This window comes from Pygocentrus nattereri, chromosome 19, assembly GCF_015220715.1.
Source record: "Pygocentrus nattereri isolate fPygNat1 chromosome 19, fPygNat1.pri, whole genome shotgun sequence".
NCBI classification, from domain to species: Eukaryota; Metazoa; Chordata; class Actinopteri; order Characiformes; family Serrasalmidae; genus Pygocentrus; species Pygocentrus nattereri.
In genome coordinates this window covers 7,379,611-7,402,079 of record NC_051229.1, presented here as the reverse complement: position 1 = coordinate 7,402,079, position 22,469 = coordinate 7,379,611, and the positions used below count along the sequence as shown (strand labels likewise).

Genomic DNA, 22,469 nt, shown 5'->3' with positions numbered 1-22,469 from the left:
GCTCTGGGCAAGTGTGCTCGCTGCCCCCAAGCGTGTGTGTGCTCACTAGTGTGTATGTGGTGTTTCACTTCACGGATGGGTTAAATGCGGACGTGGAATTTCCCCATTGTGGGGCTAATAAGGGTCTCAATCTATATCTTTAACCCGTTATCTAACCCAACCAAAAATGTATAGAATTAGTTTCTCACAGAGTATATTTTTCAACAAGTAAACACACATAGGAATATGATTAATACATCAAACGTTGTATTGTTACTCAGTTTGTTTATTATAAGCGCTTATCGATCCAAACTCTTCTGAATGAACAGTCCAACAATAAAAGAAGCCTCATGCATCTTTTATGCAGTAATGGGAAACACAGAAAGCTCAGTTGCTATGCTCTGATATTTTGAACAAGTTAATATTTTGCATCATTTGTAGTAATAGTTAAGTTGAGTAATAGTTTGGCCCTCAGGTATCTAGACACCGTATGATCTGGCCCTCTTTGAGAATGGTTTGTACCCCTGAGGTACACCTCTATGGTCACTTGAAGAAACTAATGCATGACCAAACATCCACAGCACACAAATAACCAGAATCATGAATGTAGCTGGGGGAATAGGTCTCGCACGTAATATGTTGGACCAGGGAGCCCCGCCGAACATGTGTTAAGTTTCTATACTGTAATCAGTTTGTCTCAGGACGCTTTTAGAGGCATCAAACACTTTAGATGTTTGGTTCCTATCAGCAACACTGAATAGTTTTGAAGGTTCTGAAGAACAGGTGTTGCATCAGACTTTGATTACATCTTAACAATTTGGTTTGGAAGCGTTGGTGAGAGCCGGTGGACTTGGCGATGTGGAGGACTGACCAGTTAAAATGTCCGTTACCTCTTATAGCACATTATAGCACAGGCTTGATTTTGGGCTTAAGTTATCCAGATAACTGATCAAATATCCTTCACTTTAAAAAAAAGAAGGTGGTTCTTCAAGGGTTCTTTAGTAAAGAAAGTGGTTCAGTGATGAACCTTGAACACCCAAAGAACCCTTTTCATGATTAAGGGGTTCTTCGCATCATGAAAGAGTTCTTCAGATTGATGGAGAATGTGCTGTAGGTGGCTCTGTATAGGATGTGTTTGAAAAGGGTTCATCCATTCTTCTATTCTTCACAGCATTGCTATGTCTGATCCGCTTGTACCAGCGCAACGTCAGGGTGACTGCAGTGCTGAAAATGATCCACCACCCAAATAGTACCTGCTCTGTGAGGGTCCATGGGGGTCCTGACCACTGAAGAACAGGGTAAAAGGGGGTAACAAAGTATCAGAGTAACAGATGGACTACAGTCTGTAACTGTAGAACTACAAAGTGCAGCTATACAGTAAGTGGAGCTGATAAAGTGGACAGTGAGCGTAGAAACAAGGAGGTGGTCATAATGTTATGCCTGATTGGTGTATATACATAGTGTATATAATGTATATATTCACATATATTTTTTCTTAGCCAAATAAACAAAGTGGGGGGTGGGCAAGTTCCCCAATGTGTTCAATTCAGCAAATGGACAGTAACTGTGCAGAAATGTGTTCACATAGTGCAGAATTTGACCACAACCTTTTTTATTAATTTATTTATTCCTCCTCATTGATTTGTTTCCTCTCCCTCATTATACACGTGTTTATTTACTTTTCATAAGGCCGGTTCGTCCTCCATCTGCACCGTCTTACGCTTTAGTTTGATAGCGTGCTGTTTTATCAATGGACTGGGGGCGGCGCCTTTCCCCGCTGTCGTATGCAAATCGAGCGGGAGAGAGCCAATGAGCGCGTTTGTGGGAGGGGCCTGCCTGGGCTGTGATTCTGCTTTCTGCGCTGTAGCTGTTTAATGCTAGGAGCCTTCAGCGGAGCCCGAGCAGGCGGAGCAGGCGGAGCGTTTCTCTTTTATTTTGTCTTCGTCCTCAAGAAAAGCGCCAAAAAAGGAGCTAATTCGACGGGATTTATCAGTAGTGGCCGTGTTACAGAGCGAAGTGCGTCTTTCGAGCTGAGTTTGGGCAGACGTTCTCAGCCTAGCCGCCTCCGAACTCCGCACGATGTGACCTGAAGATGTTGCCGGATGTGCCGAATAAAACTGTCTCGGGTCTGGACGAGCTGAAAGAAGAAGACTGGATGAGCGGTCTCTGTTCAGGACGAGCTGAAAGAAGACTGGATGAGCGGTCTCTGTTCAGGACGAGCTGAAAGAAGACTGGGTGAGCGGTCTCTGTTCAGGACGAGCTGAAAGAAGAAGACTGGATGAGCGGTCTCTGTTCAGGACGAGCTGAAAGAAGAAGACTGGATGAGCGGTCTCTGTTCAGGACGAGCTGAAAGAAGACTGGATGAGCGGTCTCTGTTCAGGACGAGCTGAAAGAAGACTGGGTGAGCGGTCTCTGTTCAGGACGAGCTGAAAGAAGACGACTGGGTGAGCGGTCTCTGTTCAGGACGAGCTGAAAAAAGACTGGATGAGCGGTCTCTGTTCAGGATGAGCTGAAAGAAGACTGGGTGAGCGGTCTCTGTTCAGGACTAGCTGAAAGAACAAGACTGGATGAGCGGTCTCTGTTCAGGATGAGCTGAAAGAAGAAGACTGGGTGAGCGGTCTCTGTTCAGGACGAGCTGAAAGAAGACTGGGTGAGCGGTCTCGGTTCAGGACGAGCTGAAAGAAGAAGACTGGGTAAGCGGTCTCTGTTCAGGACGAGCTGAAAGAAGACTGGGTGAGCGGTCTCTGTTCAGGACGAGCTGAAAGAAAAAGACTGGGTGAGCGGTCTCTGTTCAGGACGAGCTGAAAGAAGACTGGGTGAGCGGTCTCTGTTCAGGACGAGCTGAAAGAAGACTGGATGAGCGGTCTCTGTTCAGGACGAGCTGAAAGAAGACTGGATGAGCGGTCTCTGTTCAGGACGAGCTGAAAGAAGACTGGAAGTCAGAAGGCCGAAAAACAGGGAAACCCATGGAGCGGCATCCCAGCCTCGTTAGTCTTTGGCTGCAGCTGGAGCTTTGCGCGATGGCTGTGCTCTTAACGAGAGGTGAGGGAGCTGTTTCTGAGGTTTATGGCGCTGAATAAACTGCGGACTAAATAACAGGCTTAAAAATAAAGGAAATAAAATAAAGTTTCTTACTAGAGGAACAACCGTCATATATAACTTTACCCACCACAGCTTCGAGAATTCGGGTTCTGTCAGACTACATGTGGACACCAACGGCTGTTTGAGTCGGAAAAGTCGAATAATTACGAGCTAGAACTAGAACAGAAGATCCATCTGCATACATTCATATCTAATATTTACTCTTTAAATATGGGTCTTCAAGGGTTCTTTAGTAATGAAAAATAGTTCTATATAGAGCCATGAACACTCATAGAACACTTTGCCTGATTAAAGGGTTCTTTGCATCATGAAAGGGTTCTTCAGTCTGATGGAAAAAGTGCTGTAGATGGTTCTATATATATAACTTTTTGAAAAAGGGTCTATATAGCACCAAAAGGGTTTCCACTATTGCTGCAATCCAAAGAAGCCTCTTTTGGTACTATGTAGAACCAGTAATGAAAATGGTTCTATATAGAACTATGAACACCCAATCTTTTGCCTGATTAAAGGGTTCTTTCCATCAACCTTTCCAAAGGTTCTTCAGACTGATGGAGAACATGATGTAGATGGTTTTATGTAGAAGCCTTTTTAAAAGGTTTTGTATAGCACCAAAAAGGTTTCACTATTGTTACAATCCAAAGAACACTCTTTTGGTACTAGACAGAACTAGTAATGAAAATGGTTCTATAAAGAACCATGAACACCCAATCTTTTGCCTGATTAAAGGGTTCTTTCCATCCTGAAAAGGTTCTTCAGATTGATGGAGAACACGATGCAGATGGTTCTGTATAGAACCTTTTTAAATAGGTTTTGTATAGCACCAAAAAGGGTTCCACTGTTGTTACAATCCAAAGAACACTCTTTTGTTACTATACAGGGTTCTTTAGTGAAGGCAGTGTTTTTATTGTTAGTTAGAACCATAAATTCTATATACACTGTCAAGCTTGTTACAGTAGAAGAATCCTTTTGGGTGCTAGATACACTCTTAAAACGTTGACTCTTTTGTAAAGACAGTGGTTCTATACAGAACGATGAGTTCTGTATTCTAAAAAGCACCTTTTTGAAAATGGTTCTATGGTGCTACATAGAACCAATGTTTTTAAAAGAGTGCTATTTAGAATCGTAAACATTTTCCATCAATCTGAAGAGCCATTTTACCAGGCAAAGAACCATTTAAGCATGAAATGAGTTCTATAAAGAACCGTTTCATGCTTAAATGGTTTCTTGCATGGTGAAAAGGCTTTTCAGATTGATGGAAAATGTGTTGCGTGGTTCTAAATAGCACGAAAGAGCTAGTTACAATAGGAGAACCCTTTTTGGTGCTATATAGAGCAGCTTGCTATCTAGAATCATATACAACATTCTCCAACAATCTGAAGAAACCGTTTACCATGCACAGAAGCATTTACGCATGAAATGGTTCTAAATAGAACCAATCCATTTACAAAAGCACCCTTAAAGAAGGGTTTTTTTAAGAGTGGTACTCTAGCATTATGGTTTTGTGTCATATTTGGCTAAATGATATAAACATACGGCAATATAAGGAGATATGGATGCTAATGAAGTGAAAAGCCTACATATCACTGTTGTCGGAACAAAACCTCATTTTTATTGTTTTTCAGTTTTTTCCATAATTTGAAAACGCCTGTTGTCCTTTACATTTTCTGTAAATTGCATGATCAGTGGACCTAAAGAAACGACTCAAAATGACTTGGAAAAAATTCTGGTTCCATTGACTTACATTAAAAGTACAGTATGTTTTTTCCTTCTCCTGTAAAGTTACCATTTTGGAGATACAAGGTTTTCTTCCAACAACAGCGATCTATTCCTTTAGGGACAGCACTGTGGCCGCTGTATGTAAACTGCATACTTCCATGATTTGTGTAATAAAAAGCTTTGGTATGTTTTTAATTGCTATATATATCATTACTAAGGAAGGGCGCTTTACTGCCGTATTTCAGTTTTACTCTCTTTTGTCCTTTGCAGGAGAAATTAGGTGTTACTGTGATGCCCCCCACTGTGTGGCTACTGGTTACATGTGTAAGTCGGAGCTGAACGCCTGCTTCACACGCATCCTAGACCCCCAAAGCTCCAAATCCCCCCTCTCTCACGGCTGTTACGACCCTCTGCTGAACTCGGGGACTGTGTGCCGTACCGAGTCGACCTACGATGGCCCTGCCACCCTGGAGTGCTGTCATGAAGACATGTGCAATTACAGAGGCCTGCAGGAGCTCACCTACAGCAGAGGAGAAGGCCTGGGTATGAGCATGTTCCTAAATGCTAAATGTGTCTCCGGTGTAATTTGAAAGAATTACGTAGGCCTGGATTATAAAGCCGTAGAATTATAGGGTTCTGTCAGGCAAAACTGTATTTCTGGGGAAAAAATAGACTTTAAAGGGGAATTCCACCCATTTTTCTGCATAATTCTATCGTTAGGATGTAAACAGAGTCATTCTGAGTGGTTTGATTATAGAGAAATTTACAGAAAACAGATTACAGTGGTGGTCACTGCCATTGGAACAAAATCTTGTATCTCCATTTTTATTGTTTTTTTTATTTTTTATCATTTAACATTTTTCAGTTTTTGGCGTAGTATGAAAATACGTGTTGCCCTACTCATTTTGCATAATTTTTATGATGAATGGACCTAAATTAATGGCCAAAAATGACTTATATATATATATACACACATATAAAGCTCTTAAAGCTCCTTCACAGGAACATATTACACAACATGGCTACAAATACACTGGCAAACATTGAATTAATATATATGTATGTAAATATGTGTGTATTTATTTATAAAAGTATTCGCTTGTCTGCCTTCACACACATATTATATATATATATACATATATATATAGCTTTGCAGCTGTAACAGCTTCAACTCTTCTGGGAAAGTTTTCCACAAGGGTTAGGAGTGTGTCTATGGGAATTTTTGACCACTCTTCCAGAAGCACATTTGTGAGGTCAGACACTGATGTTGGACGAGAAGGCCTGGCTCACAGTCTCTTCTTTGGGGGCTGTTTTTCCCTAGAACACACTTCATGTATCCCTCTAGCATAAATGGATTCAAATAAACAGATTACAATACATTTTAGACCAAAACCTTATTATACAGCCACCAACAATGTCTCAGACATCAGGCAGCATATGTATAATCATTTCATTATATTATTAAACTCTTTGGGTGTCTGGCTCCTATCACCACTACTGTGAACAGACTCTTAAGTTTCTCGAGAATGAAGCTTTTCACACCAAACCACTGAATGATTTTATTGACGTTAACCATTTAGTTATGCAAAGATTTTGGAAAATCGGTGGCGTTCCCCTTCAAAGATGTTTAAAGAGTTCAGCCAAAAAAGCTCATTTACAGTTTCTTCTCAAATATAGTCAAGCAGCCAAAACACTGGATCTCTGAGGCAAATGTAGCTCACAAGTAAGGGATTAGCATTGTGCTACATGTCTTAATCATCACACTATTGTCTCAAACGTGTTTACTCTCGAATAGACTTGTTTATGTGGTTTCTGGCCTTGCATAACAAACTGTTTATGTATAAAAATGGATCTGGTGGGGTATAAGCTTTCATTGTCAGCTACATTAGCCTCATAGCCTCAGCACAGAATTAAGCAAGCAAACTTTGAACATCAACCACGCCTTGAGTGTTAGATTACATCACGATTTAGAAGAGAATTGGCCTAAAATCACCTCAATGCATGCTAAGAAAACTGTAAACACCTGTTCACCTTCATTTCTCACTTTCTTACAGACCGTAGGGGTCGTCCACAGGCCGAAAGTGGCCGTCACCTGGTGGCTCGGGTCCAGGAGATTCCTTCAGCTAAGGAGGTGTGGTTCCGTGCGGCCGTCATCGCCGTGCCTATCGCAGGCGGTCTCATTCTGGTGCTCCTGGTCATGCTGGCCGTGCGGATGCTGCGGAGCGAGAGCAGGCGGCTGAGACAGCAGCGCAGCGAGATGCTGTCCCGCCTGCACTACAGCCTGCATGGCCAGCAGCTGGCCAAAGGCCGTGGCACCGCCAAGCTGGACCTGGAGTGCATGGTGCCGCTGGGAGGCCACGAGAACTGCTGCCTGACCTGCGACAAGATCAGACAGTCTGACCTGAGCAGTCAGAGACTTCTGTCGCTCGTCCACTGGGGGAGGTATAGCGGCAGAGGCAAGCTGGAGTTTGTCTGATGGTTTTTTTTCCTTTCCTGTCTGGGACTCATTTAGCTGCGGCTATTTTTACATTTTTTGCCTTCTAAAGGACAGACTGCAGAAAAAAGGAGGAAACAAGACACTTGAAAGCCTTACCCATCTGGTTGCTGCTGTAGAAGCACTTTACTTGAATTAGAAGCTAGAGGAGGACGTAGTGGTACTCTCTAATAACTGAAGGATTCCAAAAAAAAAAGACGTTTTTTACCAATTTGCACTTTTGTATAAAGAGACTGGTTGAGTTGCTTTAGTCTTTTTTTGTCTAGACAAGCACATTTCTACAGACTGAACAAGAGGGACATGACTCTTGGGAGAAAGGTGGACATAACTTTGTAATTTTTCATCCTTTTCCGATTGCTCGGATCAGATCAACTCCCTGTAAAGATTTCCTCATGTAAATATTACATGCCTGATAAGGAATCGGTCTAGTGTTGTCTGTTTATTATAAGTCCTAGAAGTCCAACCCACTCGTTGATTGAATGAAAATTTTTTAAGACGGTGCCTGAAAGGGATGACATTTTGCATGTCGGCCCTCACAGGACCTTGAATATGTGGGTGCTATTGCAAAGGTTGATGTGACGGTTCTGAAAAAAGAAAAAACAAAGACACAGAATTTCATCACTAATGGGAATTCAACACTTTTTCTGCATAATAAAATAGTTAAGATGAGTTAAAAAACTTGCAGTTAGAATTGTTCACAGTGGTGGTGATGGGAACCAGATGTCTGAAAAGCTTAATGCCCCTAAATGCTCCTTTACAGAAAGTTATTACATTAGTGGGGCAGTCGTGGGCTGGAGGTTAGGGAGCCAGCCTTGTGACTGGAAGGTTGCCTGTTTGATCCTTGAGCCAACAGTCCATGACTGAAGTGCCACTAAGCAAGACACCTAACCCTCAACTGCTCCCCGGCGCTGTGGATAGGACTGCCCTCCGCTCCGGGCAAGTGTGCTCACTGCCCCCTAGTGTGTCTTCACTAGTGTGTGATGTGATGGGCTAAATGCTAAGGTGAAATTTCCCCGTTGTGGCACTAATGAGGATCACTTAACTCATTCGTTATGAATACAATGCCTGAGACATTGTTTTGTGTCTTGAGGAGGTTTTTGTCTAAAACGTATTTTTAAATCTGCTTCTGCTGCAGGGCATTAGAAGGAAAAACAGTGTGTGTGTGTGTGTGTGTGTGTGTGTTGGGGGGGGGGTTCTGCTGCTATTTCACCGTTGTTATCATTATATATCAAAAAAGAAGGGTCGCTGGTCATTTTTGGTGAGGATGTGAAATGGCTTTTTTGGTGTTGTAGTCATCATGACTCCTGGTTCCCATCACCACAGGTTTTTAGGTATGTGATGCACCGTTGTCCATGTTTATAGATAACAGTGCGCCATACAGTGTTAGATTATTAGCACCATGGTAATTGGTTGGATAATACACTATCAGTCCTTGTTAGTAGGGAAGCACAGCATGCTCCAAACATGTGTCTCTAAACGTGTCAATCAGCCAATATACTCTTATATAACCAAAAAGATCCAGCTACTGTTGTACTACAATGTTGTAGCACAATTGTACATGATTCATTGTGTTAAATAGACAGTCTCCTCTTACCTTTCATTCATTTCATTTAATTGGGCAAATGAAAATTTCAATTTAGGAATGAAAAAATATCAGTTTGGCCCAGTAAAGAGCAAATTATGTTATTTATGTTGTAACTTTGGCTAACAAAGTGCTACAAATGTTCGTGCTCATTTGCCCCGCACGGTGTGGGCCATGAAGGCTAAGAAAGATCAGACAAGTAATTGGCCACCGTCCAACTTGCTTGTGAAACATCTCGAAATTAGCCAGAAAAATTCATGATCGTGCGCTCCTACTTACTAGTTACATTAGCATTGTAGCTCCGGTGCAAAACGAAAGAAGGAAACTTCAGACACTAAACCTGTCTTGGCTATGGTGACCAGACGTCCCCATTTTCTGGGGACAGTCCCCATTTTTGGTGCTCGGTCCCCGGCTGGATCTGTCCCTGGAAATGTTCCCGTTATAACTGGGGAACAGAGCAGATGGTCAGACGTGTGTTATGCTTGTTTTCTATCTACTGACCACCGTACTGCTGTGTAAAACTCGACCAGAAGCTAGTGAGTCCACAACATCACCACAAACGTCTTTTCAAGACATGAGGTAACCCAGGGATTAAAAGCTGGGATGAGGTCATGGGACTTGACTCATACTACCAGGTGATCTGTACAGGCATACAATCAAGTTGAAAGTCAGCTACCATACGATCTACATATAGTGCATCATTTAAACTGCGTCACTTGTTCAGTCATCCTTATCTGACAAATGGCTTATGTTGATAGCAGCCATCTCTGTCTCTTCAGAACTAGAGCTGCCCCAGGGTGGTGTTTAGGGTCTGGCTATTGGGCTGTTGGCTTCACTCACTATGGCTACTGTATGGTTTTCTGACACGGTTTACAAAGTTGGGTAGAACCCAGTTTTATCAGTCGGCCTTCACTGTAGTTTATTACAAAACAACAGTTACCATATTTACCATACCCTATTTAAATGTCATAGACAAAAATTGGATATTTTAATGATTTATTGACCGCCGAAGTGGAAATGTCTCTGGTTTTCATTTCAGAAATTTGGTCTGCTTAGTCTTGGCTGATTACCGTTTGGGGTGGGGGGGAATTTCTGTGAACTTAATTTTTGCTAAACTCTTTTTAAGCAGACTCAGAGGACATGTTGTCCCAGCTTATTCAGACTGTGAGGTAGCTAGTGTTGGTTTGTCAACACGTACAAACACACATGGGCTCTTGCAGCCAGGCTGAAGGATTAGAGTCATTAGCAGCAGTGTGGGGGCTGCTGTGTGCGAGCTGTCAGGCTCAGGAGGCACACGGAGGCTGAACTGACTCGGACTGGAAACTCTCCTCTTAGCCACGCACAGTTAGCCTCAAACAGCTAGATCTCTCTCTCTCTCTCTCTCTCTCTCTCACTCATTAGACCCATTTCCAATACTTTTGGAACCGATTTACTGCCTACATTCAAAACACAGAAACCATTAAGTGTTTCTGTTGGTTCCTGATGGCTTTGTAATGTGTTTCGGCTTTTTTGATGGGCTGATATCACAATGTAAAAGATCCTTATGGTTTAACAGGTGACCAGTGGCTGATTCTAAATGCAAATTGCAATTCTAATTTCATGGTTTCCTAATGGGATCTAAAGATGTTCTACAGGACATTTGTGGTCTCTACTGGAAACCATCTAGCCAATTCCCACCAGAAAGCAAAACTGTGAGGTTTCAATCCCTAATAGTTTCTAAAGGTCCTTTTTTTTAGCAGGGTTCTCTCTCTCTTAGCATCGGTTTGAAAAGATATGCTGGAGCTTCACGTGTGTTGGAGGAAACATGTGTTTTACGTGTAGCTTCCAGTGTACCAGCTTGGTAGCAGCGTCTGATAGGAGAGATCTAGCCAGCAGGTACAATGTGAAATAACTAAATTAGGGAGAAAATCGCAAGGTATGTTTAGCTAAAGTGGTAAATCTCACGTTTCATCATGATTTGATTTAGAATTATTGAGAAAAATGCACCGAACACAGAAATGACTGGAAAAACTATCACGTTTTTTAATGTAAATGCTATTTAATTGAATTTACAGCATGTACCAGCATTCATTTGTGGCTGTAGCTTAGCTATACAGTCATATGCAAAAGTTTGAACACCCTTGTGCAAATCGCATTTTGTTGATTTTCTAACTAAAAGTAAGTTAACACATCCTTTACTGGGGGTGGTGGTGTGGCCAAGGAATGTTGGCCTGGGAATTAAAAAAAAACAAAACATCCTTTACAGAGAACACGCTTCAATATAGCATTTTTCTCCATGTCTTAGTGCATAATTCAAATTTATTTATTTGCATAACACAAAATATAAACATAGATATGTTAACATAAAGTTCCATAGCTTTTGTACAAGCCACATTCTGGAGAAACTTGCAGACTCAGATTTCTTTACAGTGGTGGTTAATGGGAACCAGGGGTCACCATATCTACAACACAAATTTTATTTTATTCACTATCCAAAATGAGTCTTATGACTTTTTACATGTAATGTTGAAGATGGAAAAATAGTGTGAAATCTGTAATCTTTCCGGAGTACTTTGCCGCACAATGCCACAATGGACCTTTCCACCATAAATATGTTTTTAAAAATATGTTTTGGGCCAAAATCACAACATAAAACAAGGTCTCAGCCATCAGCCAGCATATTCCATATTGCTCACAGCAGTGGTGATACTAATTCTAAGTCATTAAGTCTCATTTCACATCAAACACCCTGAATGAATTTACATCTGAACTATTTAATTATGCAACAATTTAGAAAAAAATCAACTGAATTCTCCTTTAACTGGACTACATGTTTTTAGAGTGCCTCTATAACCTGGCCCTAACAAGCCAAACATCACATCACTTTTCTTTAACTTTGTATAAATTTGCTCCTGTGTAGTTCCATTCTGAAACAGTAGTGACCCAAGCCCTGGTCTCCAGCTCGATGAATTAGCGGTTTATGGTTACAGCCGGAGAGGAAAACGGGGCAGCGGGCATTTTCTTCTGACAGTAATAACAGGGCCCTCCTTCTGGAGGCTCACATATATTTTAGATATTGGTTTTCAAGGCTTTAACCCTTAGAAGTCGGAGTTATTGTTATGTGTACATTTTTGTAAAAACATTCAAGTAGTATAGCAAAAGTTGTACCCATTCTTTTTTCGTGAAGGTTATTCTTGAGCTCAGTAGCTCTATAAGAAAATGCTCTGCCACCAACTGAGCTGTAAGAGATCAGTTTGCAGTCAGCCAGCCTGGTCTGCCAGGCTATAATGCTTCAACAGATAAGTAAGATGTGCTGGAGCTTGACCATGACATGTGCTTGGTTTAAAATGGCGGCACGGTGGTGTGGTGGGTAGCGCTGTCGCCTCACAGCAAGGAGGGCCTGGGTTCAATTCCCCGGCCGGGCGACCGGGGTCCTCTCTGTGTGGAGTTTGCATGTTCTCCCCGTGTCTGCGTGGGTTTCCTCTGGGTTCTCCAGTTTCCTCCCACAGTCCAAAAGACGTGCAGTCAGGCCAATTGTGTAAAAATGATCAAATTGTAAGTCGCTCTGGATAAGAGCGTCAGGCTAATGTAATGTAAATGTCATAAGCAAGACCTCGTAGTCAAGCATTTTGCAGAAATCTCAAATATGTGCCTTAAAAGGGTGGCCTGACCAGATATGCTAACAGCTACGTGGCTAACAGTGAGTGGAAGCCTGTAACCAACAGTTAACATTATGTCACTAACTGCTTGCAATTATAGGGGAACCCTCAGTGCCTTATAGGCTTAATGAGTTCTGGGAGCTAAAAATACATTGTCATATTTTTTGTTCATTTTTATTCAATACAGTCATGCTTGTATTTAAACTCTGCACACTAAGTTTTGGATGGAAACAAAAGGGTTAAATTCTTGAAATGCCAATTGGAAAATTCTCCAGTCAGGACTATTTTGTCCTCTGCGGTTGATATAGCTAAATCTTGAAGCAGCATAAAGTAAGTCTGCATTTTCAGTTAGAACTCTTAGCCTATACTAGTACATTAGCACATACGGACACATATTACTTAAATAAATGGACATAAAATGTGGCTCCCAGGGTGATTTGACTTTTGTTGAAAGGACAAAATGGCTCTTCTTAACATTTGGGTTGACAACCCCTGTCCAGGCCTTCTGGAAGTCCTATGGAGGTAACTGGCCATGGCAGGCTAATCAACGTGTTGCAACGAATGGTAAACGGCAGCATCGGCTTTATAGCAGCGTCTCTACTGAAAGAGTCACTATGGAACTGCTACAATGTACAACATAGGCTAATATATGTCTGTCAAAAGCTTCAAGTCAACATGGAATCTTTTAAAAGCTTCAGATATCTGTGTTTAATCCAGAGCTGCCAGAAAATGTTAGCTGCAAATGACTTTTAGCTTAGGACTAACAAACTACTAGAACCTCGTAGGGATGCTGGCAGACGTTAGCATCATCACGAAAGTGAGATTCTTCGTGTTTTGATCGAGTTTTGACATTTTCCCCCTGCTCTAGTAGTCACAGTTCGCCATTGTTCGCAATTCACTTCCATTCACTGTTAGCAACATTAGCATTCCTGACCGAACTATTCCCTCAGCGTGCAGGGAAGTCTTCTGCCATTGGTGTGGCGAAACGGTCTGCCTGCTCCAACATGCCAGATAATATCAAAGTGTTCTAAATGAGAGGCTTCAGAGTTGGAAGAAATCCAGTCCAACTGAAAACAAAGAAAAGGTGTTAGGAGGAGAGAAAGAAAGAAAGAAAGAAAGAAAGAAAGAAAGAAAGAAAGAAAGAAAGAAAAGATTCACAAACCCACTGATGCCTCTTTAGCTCATTTATGAAGATCCTGACAGGCTGTCTAGCACTAGCACACTCCAAAATGCACACCTCCCCCTTAGCCATTATCTCTATTTCACCAGGTCATGTGAGAACATAGTCTTTGAGTAGTGCGTTGGGTGGGTGGTGTGGAGTGGTTGGGGTGTGTGAAGGGGGGTGGATTTGGGAGCTTTTTAGGGAGGGCTCTGCCATCCATCCTTCACTAAAGCTCAAATCCCCTGGCCTGTGCAGGGCCTGATCAACAGAGCGAGTGTGCACTTTGAACTTGGAGTGAGAGGAATGTGGATTAATGCAGGGGCGCATGGGGAGCGCCCTCTTAAAGGGCACAGGGGGCAGCCTTCCCTAACCACAGCAGCTGAGCCATCGACATCCAGAGTTTAGGCTACTGGACAGGGTGGGTTCACATAAGCGTGAATAAGGATACGGTTAGACATGTAAGCAAAATGCGATCCTCTAATTGAAGTCCATACAGCAAAAAAAAAATCACCACATCGTGGGCTGGAGGTTAGGGAACTGGCCCTGTAACCGGAAGTTTGCCACTTCGATCCCAGTGCCGACAGTCCATAACTGAGGTGTCCTTGAGCAAGACACCTAACCCCAATTGCTCCCCAGGTGCTGTGGATAGGACTGCCCACCGCTCCGGGCAAGTATGCTAACTGCCCCCTAGTGTGTGTATTCACTAGTGTGTATGTGGTGTTTCACTTCATGGATGGGTTAAATGCAGAGGTGGAATTTCCCCGTTTGTGGGATTAAAAAAGTATCACTTACTTTTTTAGTAAGTCTACTAACCAACACCTGTTTTTTTTTTAGTAAGTCTACTATTAAACTTCAACACACCAGCTACTCAAACTGTAGGCTAAAACTGCTAAAGCCTCTGAACTACCCCACTGGACGAAGCTTGTTAGTTTATGTGGGATATTTTCGTGATATATTTTATATATATTTTCGATATATGAAGTGCTAAATAAATTAGCATTGAACTGCATTAAAATGTCCATGTATTCTTAGCTGGAATGGCAGTATGTGAGAAATGCTAATATTGCGATATCCATGGAAAATGTAACAACAAAGAAATCTTTGGGAAATATGAATTATTCTACGGTACTGTCTGCAGCTAAAAGCACTAAAATGTATCAGACAATAAGCAGTAGGGAGCATCTCTCTGAAGCTAAGGGTAGCTTTAGAAGAGCGACGGAAACGTGGGGGCAGGGATAATATAGACCAGTTCCAATATGGCAGGGAAGCATTCTCTGCACCCCCCCCCACCCTCTCACCCTATGTTCTGCTCTCTTACACAAACCTTGCTGACAGACAGGAAGCACTTAGTCGCCTGCTGCTTGGTTCAACTGCTGACACATGACACCCATTCAAAGGCCCAGGTTTAGCGAAGAGTTGCGTTCATGCTTTTCCTTATATCATTTCACGGACATGACGAATGGACGGAACATGTTAAATATTAAGCGTTCACACACTCTCATGCTCATTTGGCTCCCTTTAGATGGTTGAACGCTTTAGTAAATCATAGCCAAAGTGGAAGAAATACTTCACCACAATGCTAATGTTTGTAGTGACTGAGTAGAGCTCAGTCAGCATTTTGAACCCATTTGCACAAGGCCTACTACCAGGTTTCACTCAGCGTTGATCCAGGCTTGCGCCATTTCAGCAGAAGACTAAGCGTAATTATAGAAAACTAAGTCTAATTATTGCAATTACTGTAACTAAACTATAGAGCACATGTCACAGTTCTATTTAAAGCATTGTGTGGTCCATGTCACAAAGTAAAATTGCAGTTGAACTTTGCACTTGATATTCTTCTTATATTAACGAATCAAAAGCACCTTTAGGCTGGTCTCCCTACTACCATAAACTGTAAGAGGGCAAGTAAATGTATATACAACGTAGTCTAAACTGTTTAATGCAGAATACCGTGGAACGAAGCTAATTTTATAGCACTTGTCCAAAACTTTGATTATACTGTGCCAAGTGAATAGTCCCAGGAACACAGGCCTGCAGTTTATACAATGTCCTACACACCTCAAATGTTTATCACAAACGTATCAGCAGCGCTCACAAAAGCGTCATGGTCAGACTGTAAAATTAAAGGGAAAACGTCTCGCCATATCTGGTAAGATCTCGGCCCTAACCCCCAGACAGTTTTAACAATCTTCCTGCTCTGTTGTCTGTGGATAATAAACAGCCTGAAGGCTCCTGAAACCCCGACTGCAGCGAGGCCGGTTATTTTCTGCCCTCTGTTTAAGCGAAGGGAGTGATTTTCATAACTGTAATTTTCAGGACGATGATTAAAGCTTTTGAAAATGACAGACATCTCTGCGGAGCCATGTCGCATGGCCGCTCCATGGGCTAAATAACCACGTTTCAGTTTGTCAAAGGCTAACTGCTAAGCGCTAACTGCTAAACAGCAGCAGGCAGCTGCTGGCCGCAAAAGTAGAGCTGTGATTGTAATGGCATCTTGAGTATGGTCTACGTGTCAGAGAAGCCTTTCATTTAGAGGAACATTGTGTATAAAAACAGCACTGCCCTTCTCCCCTCAGCCCACCGTCGGTGTGCGTCGTGGCTTCAGTTGCAGGCCTGTGAGCGGAAAACATCTTAGGTCAGAACAAGCTTAAGTTGAACTGTAGGTACATGCAGCATATTGTCAACGTCACAACAAAACCTACAGCTCCAAAGTGGTAACTTTACATGGGAAGGAAAAAACTTTCTTAACTTTGAATGGAAGTTAATGTAAAATAGTTTTTTACCATGTATTAAGCTGAAATGTGAGTAAGGGTGATGGAAAGGGTTTTTTTTTTAATAAACGATGATAGATAGATAGATAGATAGATAGATAGATAGATAGATAGATAGATAGATAGATAGATACGACTATATAGGTACACTTTGATGCTCTACAATTACAGACTGTAGTCCATCTGTTTCTCTGATACTTTGTAAGCCCCCTTTTATCCTGATCTTCAGTGGTCAGGACCCCCATGGACCCTCACAGAGCAGGTACTATTTGGGTGGTGGATCATTCTCAGCACTGCAGTAACCCTGACATGGTGGTGGTGTGTTTGTGTGTGTTGTGCTGGTACGAGTATCTTACGTACAGTTAGAGTAAGCAGTTATGTGTTATATTCTGTATACAGTGAACAGTCTGTTGTATGGAAATGCAAGGGACAATAAATAAATATATATTGTGTGCAGCATACAAGTATGAGTATTAGTGGAGTGGTGCGGAGTTCAGCAAGGTGATGGTGGAGAGAAAGAAGTTGGACATGAGCCAGCTGGTTCTGGTCTGAATGCTTCTGTGTCTCCTCCCAGATAGGAGGAGGTTAAACAGTGTGTGGCTGGGGTGGGAGGAGTCCTTGATGGTGCGTGCTCTGCGCACACAGCGCTGGTGGTGGATGTCTCTGATGCCAAGGATGATGTATCAAGCCGTGAGTCACATGATTCCATTCCACCCATCAGACATAGCAGGAGAGGATTGTCCAGTGTGGTATGTTTGGAATGATGATGAGACTAACAGTTTGCATGAGTTAATCAATGAAAACAATATACATGCAATACTGGATGGAAAAGCAACAATGAAATGCACAAATGTACCAAGATTTGTATAAACAATGAACTGCTGCTACGCTTACTCCAAACATTTTGCCCGCTACCCTATACTCTGCACAAGTGGCCTGTTTTTATAACACAATGGTGGTTCTCTTATCTGTTAGCATGGGTGGCCAGTGACTGGAAACAATGGTTTCCAGATGGTCCGATTATGGCGAGTAGCTTTTCGAAGGTTGCTTCTAACATTGTGGAATGACTAATCCAAAGTTCATTTAAAAAATGGCTCTGCACAATATGCTCCCAGAATCGTCTGGTGCGTTTGCATTGCCAGATGCAAGGTGGACATCATCTGGGTGGCACGGAGATTTCAGCGGGCCTTTGCTTGTCCTGCCCGACATCTCTGAGCTGCAGATAGACATGAAAAGATGGCAAATGGCTGAAAAGGTCAAATCTCTCCATCTTTCTTGTTTCGATGCAGCCCTTAATCATGGTAGCCTACGTGAGTTTCTTCACATAACTGTAAAGGATGGAAACTAATTTGCATTTTTTTCTGCCAAAATTTCATAAACGCACATATGTATGTTTAAACGGACACCCGGCTTTTTCAGCTCATGTTTTATGCTGTGACAGAAAGTGAGTGGTGGGCTTTGGGTAAAATCATACTGACCCAGGAATCATACTGTTGGGGTTGTAACAAAATCTTGTATCTCCAGAATGGTTATTATAGGAGAAATGACATTGGGCTTCATTCACCACCCATTCTTAATAAGACATTTCTTCTTAAAACCCATTTATACAGTTTTCTCAAAGATTCTGGCATTCACCTGTGTGTTCTTATTTGGGATTTGTTCTTATGTAAGAACAGAATCCACACACACTCAAGAGCACAAAGGTGTGAGCAGTTCTGTGGTTTAAGAACACGTCATTAATCTGAACAAACCCAGAACAAATTTAAGAAAAAACTTACGTTGAAGAATGAGGCCCAGTGTTCTTAGCTTGAACGTATGTTAACCCTTTTTCACAGTTGCCATGAAATGCAATTTCAGACTGTTTTTGACGTCCCATTTTTTCTTCATTAACCTTGATGGCATACACTATATTTCCAAAAGTATTTGGTCGCCTGCCTTCACATGTATCTGAACTAGAGTGATATGCCATTCTTAATACATGGGGTTTAATATGATATCGGCCCACCCTTTGCAGCTGTAACAGGTTCAACTCTTCTTGGAAGGCTTTCTAAGGGTTAGGATGGTTTATGGGAATTTTTGACCATTCTTCCAGAAGCACATTTGTGAGGACAGACACTGGTGTTGGACGAGAAGGCCTGGCTCACAGTCTCTGCTCTAATTCATCCACTGCTCTAGTGTCCAGTGGTGGCGATTTACACCACTGCATTCGACGCTTTGCATTGCGTTTGGTGATGTAAGGCTTGGATGCAGCTGCTCTGCAATGGAAACTCATTCCATGAAACTCTTCTGAAGGCCATGTGAAGTTTGGAGGTCTGTAGTGATTGACTCTGCAAAAAGTTGGCGACCTCTGCACACTATGCGCCTCAGCATCCGCTGAACCTGTTCTGTCATTTTACGTGGCCGACCACTTCGTGGCTGAGTTGCTGTCGTTCCCAATCACTTCCACTTTGTTATAATCCCACTGACAGTTGACTGTGGAATATTTAGTAGTGAGGAAATTACATGACTGGACTTGTTGCACAGGTGGCGTCCGATCACGGTACCACGCTGGAGTTCACTGAGCTCCTGAGAGCGACCCATTCTTTCACTAATGTCTGTAGAAGCAGTCTGCAGGCCTAGGGGCTCCGCTTTATACACCTGTGGCCATGGAAGTGACTGGAACACCTGAGTTCATGCTTTGGTTTGGATGGGTGACTGAATACTTTTGGCAGTACAGTGTATTTTGATGTGTGTGACTTACAAAAGTGTTTTTATTGTGTTTGAATTTTTTTTGCAGTTGTTCTGTTAGTTATTTTATGGCACGGCCATCTTTGTATAGTGGTGTGAATTGTTTTCATGGCAGGGGGTTCTCACCTCCCCTTCACCCCTCATTGCTCGCTAGCAGCTCTACTTAGAATCATGCCAGCACACTAGAGTCCTAGTTAATCTGATTACAGAGTTATCACAGCCACTGGGAGGCTTGCAGAAATAAGCTTCTGTAACAATATTTTATTCAAAGTAATGGACCATTTCTTTTGGTCCATTAATCATGAAATGTTTATACAATATAAAGTGAAGCTTGTGTTTTCAAGCCAGGTAAAATAAACATCAAGCATGAAATTAAAAGGTTTTTAATATGACAGCGACCAGATATTAGATGATTTCCAATACAAATCTGTGATAATGCGATTTCAGTGCATTCAGTTAATACACTACTGTACTAAAATATATTCATTTTGTGTTCAATATTTGTCAGGATTATGTACTAGATCATGTACTTTATACAAATTTGGGACAAAAATACATTTTATACTCACCAAACATTCATTATAAAGCACTGATGAAATCTTGGTTCCTTGTATAGACAGTGTGTTTGGTCACTTTTTGGCCAGACATAGATGACCACTTTTATTGAAGGTCCTTGTCAGTCAGTAAATGATTATCACAGCCAATAATTGCAAAGCAGCATAGTCCACCTATATAGTAGGTGTTTCTGATAAATTGGCCAAATGAGTGTACGTACAACACTGATATACTAATATACTGGCAAATCAGTATGTAAGTATATCTTTGTGTTTATTTGACTTGGCTGAGGTCCTAACAATGACATGAGTGTTGCAGTATGGATGTCTGTGCTCTGGTAGGCTGATGTTATGTTATTGCGGCTGTGTCTGTCAGGTTGTGCAGGCTATTGAAAGGCTCCTGAGAGAGGTGTGGTGAACTGGAGATCAAAGCAGAACCCCGCCCAGCCGCAGCTTACTGCGGCCTACACTGTCTCTGACTCCATCATGTCCTGTCATGCTCATAATTACCCCAAACCGTCTACCTTAAAACCAAACCCTCACACAAGCTCATAACTATCTCTCTCTCTCCTTCACGCTCACCCTCTCTTTCTCTCTCCTTCTGTCTCTCACTCTTTATCTCTCTGTCACTTCTGTCTCATTCCTTCTTACTCTCCCTGTCTTAAGCTTTCATGCCCCCCCCCATGTTTCTGTCTCTCTCTATTTCTATGTATGTATGTATGTATGTATGTATGTATGTATGTATGTATTTATCTATCTATCTATCTATCTATCTATCTATCTATCTATCTATCTTGCTGTTATCTTTAGTCACAGGGGCTGGAGGTGTGGTGGAGGTGGAAGTGGTAGAGGAAGTGGGAAGTGGAGGTTGAGGTGGAAATGGAAGTGGAGGTGTAAGTGAAGGTGTAGGTGGAAGTGAATGTGTAGGTGTAGGTGGAACTGTAAGTGAAAGTGGACATGTAGGTTGATCTATCTATCACAGGGGTTGGACGTGGTGGTGGAGGTGGAAGTGGTAGAGGAAGTGGGAGGTTGAAGTGGAGGTGGAAGTGCAAGTTATTATGTTCTCAGTGTAATGTTACTCAATTCGCTGGACAATGTCTTATCTAAGTATAACTTACCACTATAAGTTATAAGAGAGATAAATCAAGAGATGGGAGAGACAGTGACTCGACTTCTTCTGCACTGGTTTGTTCATAGCAATGCGGCAGCAAGACCACTAGGGAAAACAGCGCCCTCTAGTGTTGATTAATAAGAACAACCAACAGACGGCCAAAACATTACCCCCCTCTTAATGAAGAACATAATTTTTTTCCTTTTTTTTTCTTCACTAAACTAAGGATGGGAGTAGACTGCCCCAAGACCTTGAGTGGGTCAAGGATTTTTCTGTCTTGTGTTGGGACCCAACTCACTCGCTAAACTTTGTACAACAAAAAAAATTTCCTGCTTCCACCATAATATTTGTATTACAAGTTTAGTCTATCTGGTGGCTTACGGACCCGAAAAGGACATCTTCTTACAAGCTGTGCTGGTGAAGCTGGTAACTTAGCAGGTGGAGTTTCAGGGTGCTTGGAAGTAGTAACAACAGACCTGCTGGCCATAGACTTCAGTTTATGTTATTCACCTGCTTCTGACATTGGCTGTACACTGTCAGTGTCCATCAGTTGTGAGCTCTCACTGGGCTGCAGTGGTTCTGTGTGCTTGGTGATCTCTGGGTGACAGGCCAACATCTGCTCTGTGTGCCGTTTCCAGCCCAATCTCAACAGTGTAAGACACTGGGCCAGATTTGGATAACACATACCCACGCCGATAATCGCGGACCAATACTGGATCACCCACCTCAAATTCACGGTCATTGGAATGCTTAGCCCTGTATGTGCCTGAGTGTCCTGTGCCTGACTCATTACAGTTGCCAAATAGGGTTTCAGAAGGTCCAAACGTGTGCGGAGCCTCCGACGTAAAAGATCATGGCAGTCTCTTTTATGGTGGCATGTGTTGAATTTTGGCAGTGCAAAAGCAAAGCATCAAGTCTCTGTTGAATGGATGTTGATCCCTTAGATGACTTTAGGGACTGCTTGAATGTCTGCACGAAACGATCTGCCAGGCCATTTGTGGCAGGATGAAATGGAGCAGAGCGCATATGCTTCACCCCATTAGCCGTCTCAGAAACAAACTGTGGACCATTGTCGCTCACTAGAACCTTGGGTAGGCCAGAACGACTGAACATGCCCCTCAGAGCTTGAATAGTCTTAGATGAAGTTGTTGAATCCATCAAACAAACCTCCAGCCACTTAGAATGAGCAACCACTGCCACAAAGAACATGCATCCTTCAAAAGGCCCAGCGAAACCTCCATGTCCGAGGATGTAATGGTGACAGGCTTGGAGACTTCTGATGATACTGGCATGATGTACAGGTTTTAGATTTTTCTTCAATTTGTGCATCAAGGCCTGGCCACCAAAACACAGCTCCATGCCACAGCTTTCATCTTGACCACTCTAGGGTGCCCTGTGTGTAACTCCTCCAACAACTTTTGTTGCAGTCTAGGTGGCACAATTACTTGGTTACCCCACACCTCAGACAACCTTGTAAGGTAGTAAGCTCATCTTGCCTGCTTAGATATGGTGTCAGATTTCTTTTGCAACCTTTTGTTGCAGGAAAACATCCAGTCGACACCATCTCCCTGACCTGAGAGAGGATATGGTAGGACTTAGTTTCTTTACAGATGTCTGAGCTGCATATTGGCAA

The 22,469-nt window shown here is 42.4% G+C and overlaps 1 protein-coding gene across 1 annotated transcript; it reads left to right on the top strand.

The window, feature by feature from the left end:
* The first annotated feature begins 1,867 nt into the window (after positions 1 to 1,867).
* Positions 1,868 to 7,711, top strand: bambib (BMP and activin membrane-bound inhibitor homolog (Xenopus laevis) b). The gene is made up of 3 exons (XM_017702479.2): positions 1,868 to 3,021; positions 5,068 to 5,340; positions 6,852 to 7,711. The coding sequence occupies exons 1-3, from the start codon at positions 2,946 to 2,948 to the stop codon at positions 7,271 to 7,273; spliced, it is 771 nt and encodes a 256-aa protein (XP_017557968.2). The 5' UTR covers positions 1,868 to 2,945; the 3' UTR covers positions 7,274 to 7,711.
* The last annotated feature ends 14,758 nt before the right edge of the window (positions 7,712 to 22,469 follow it).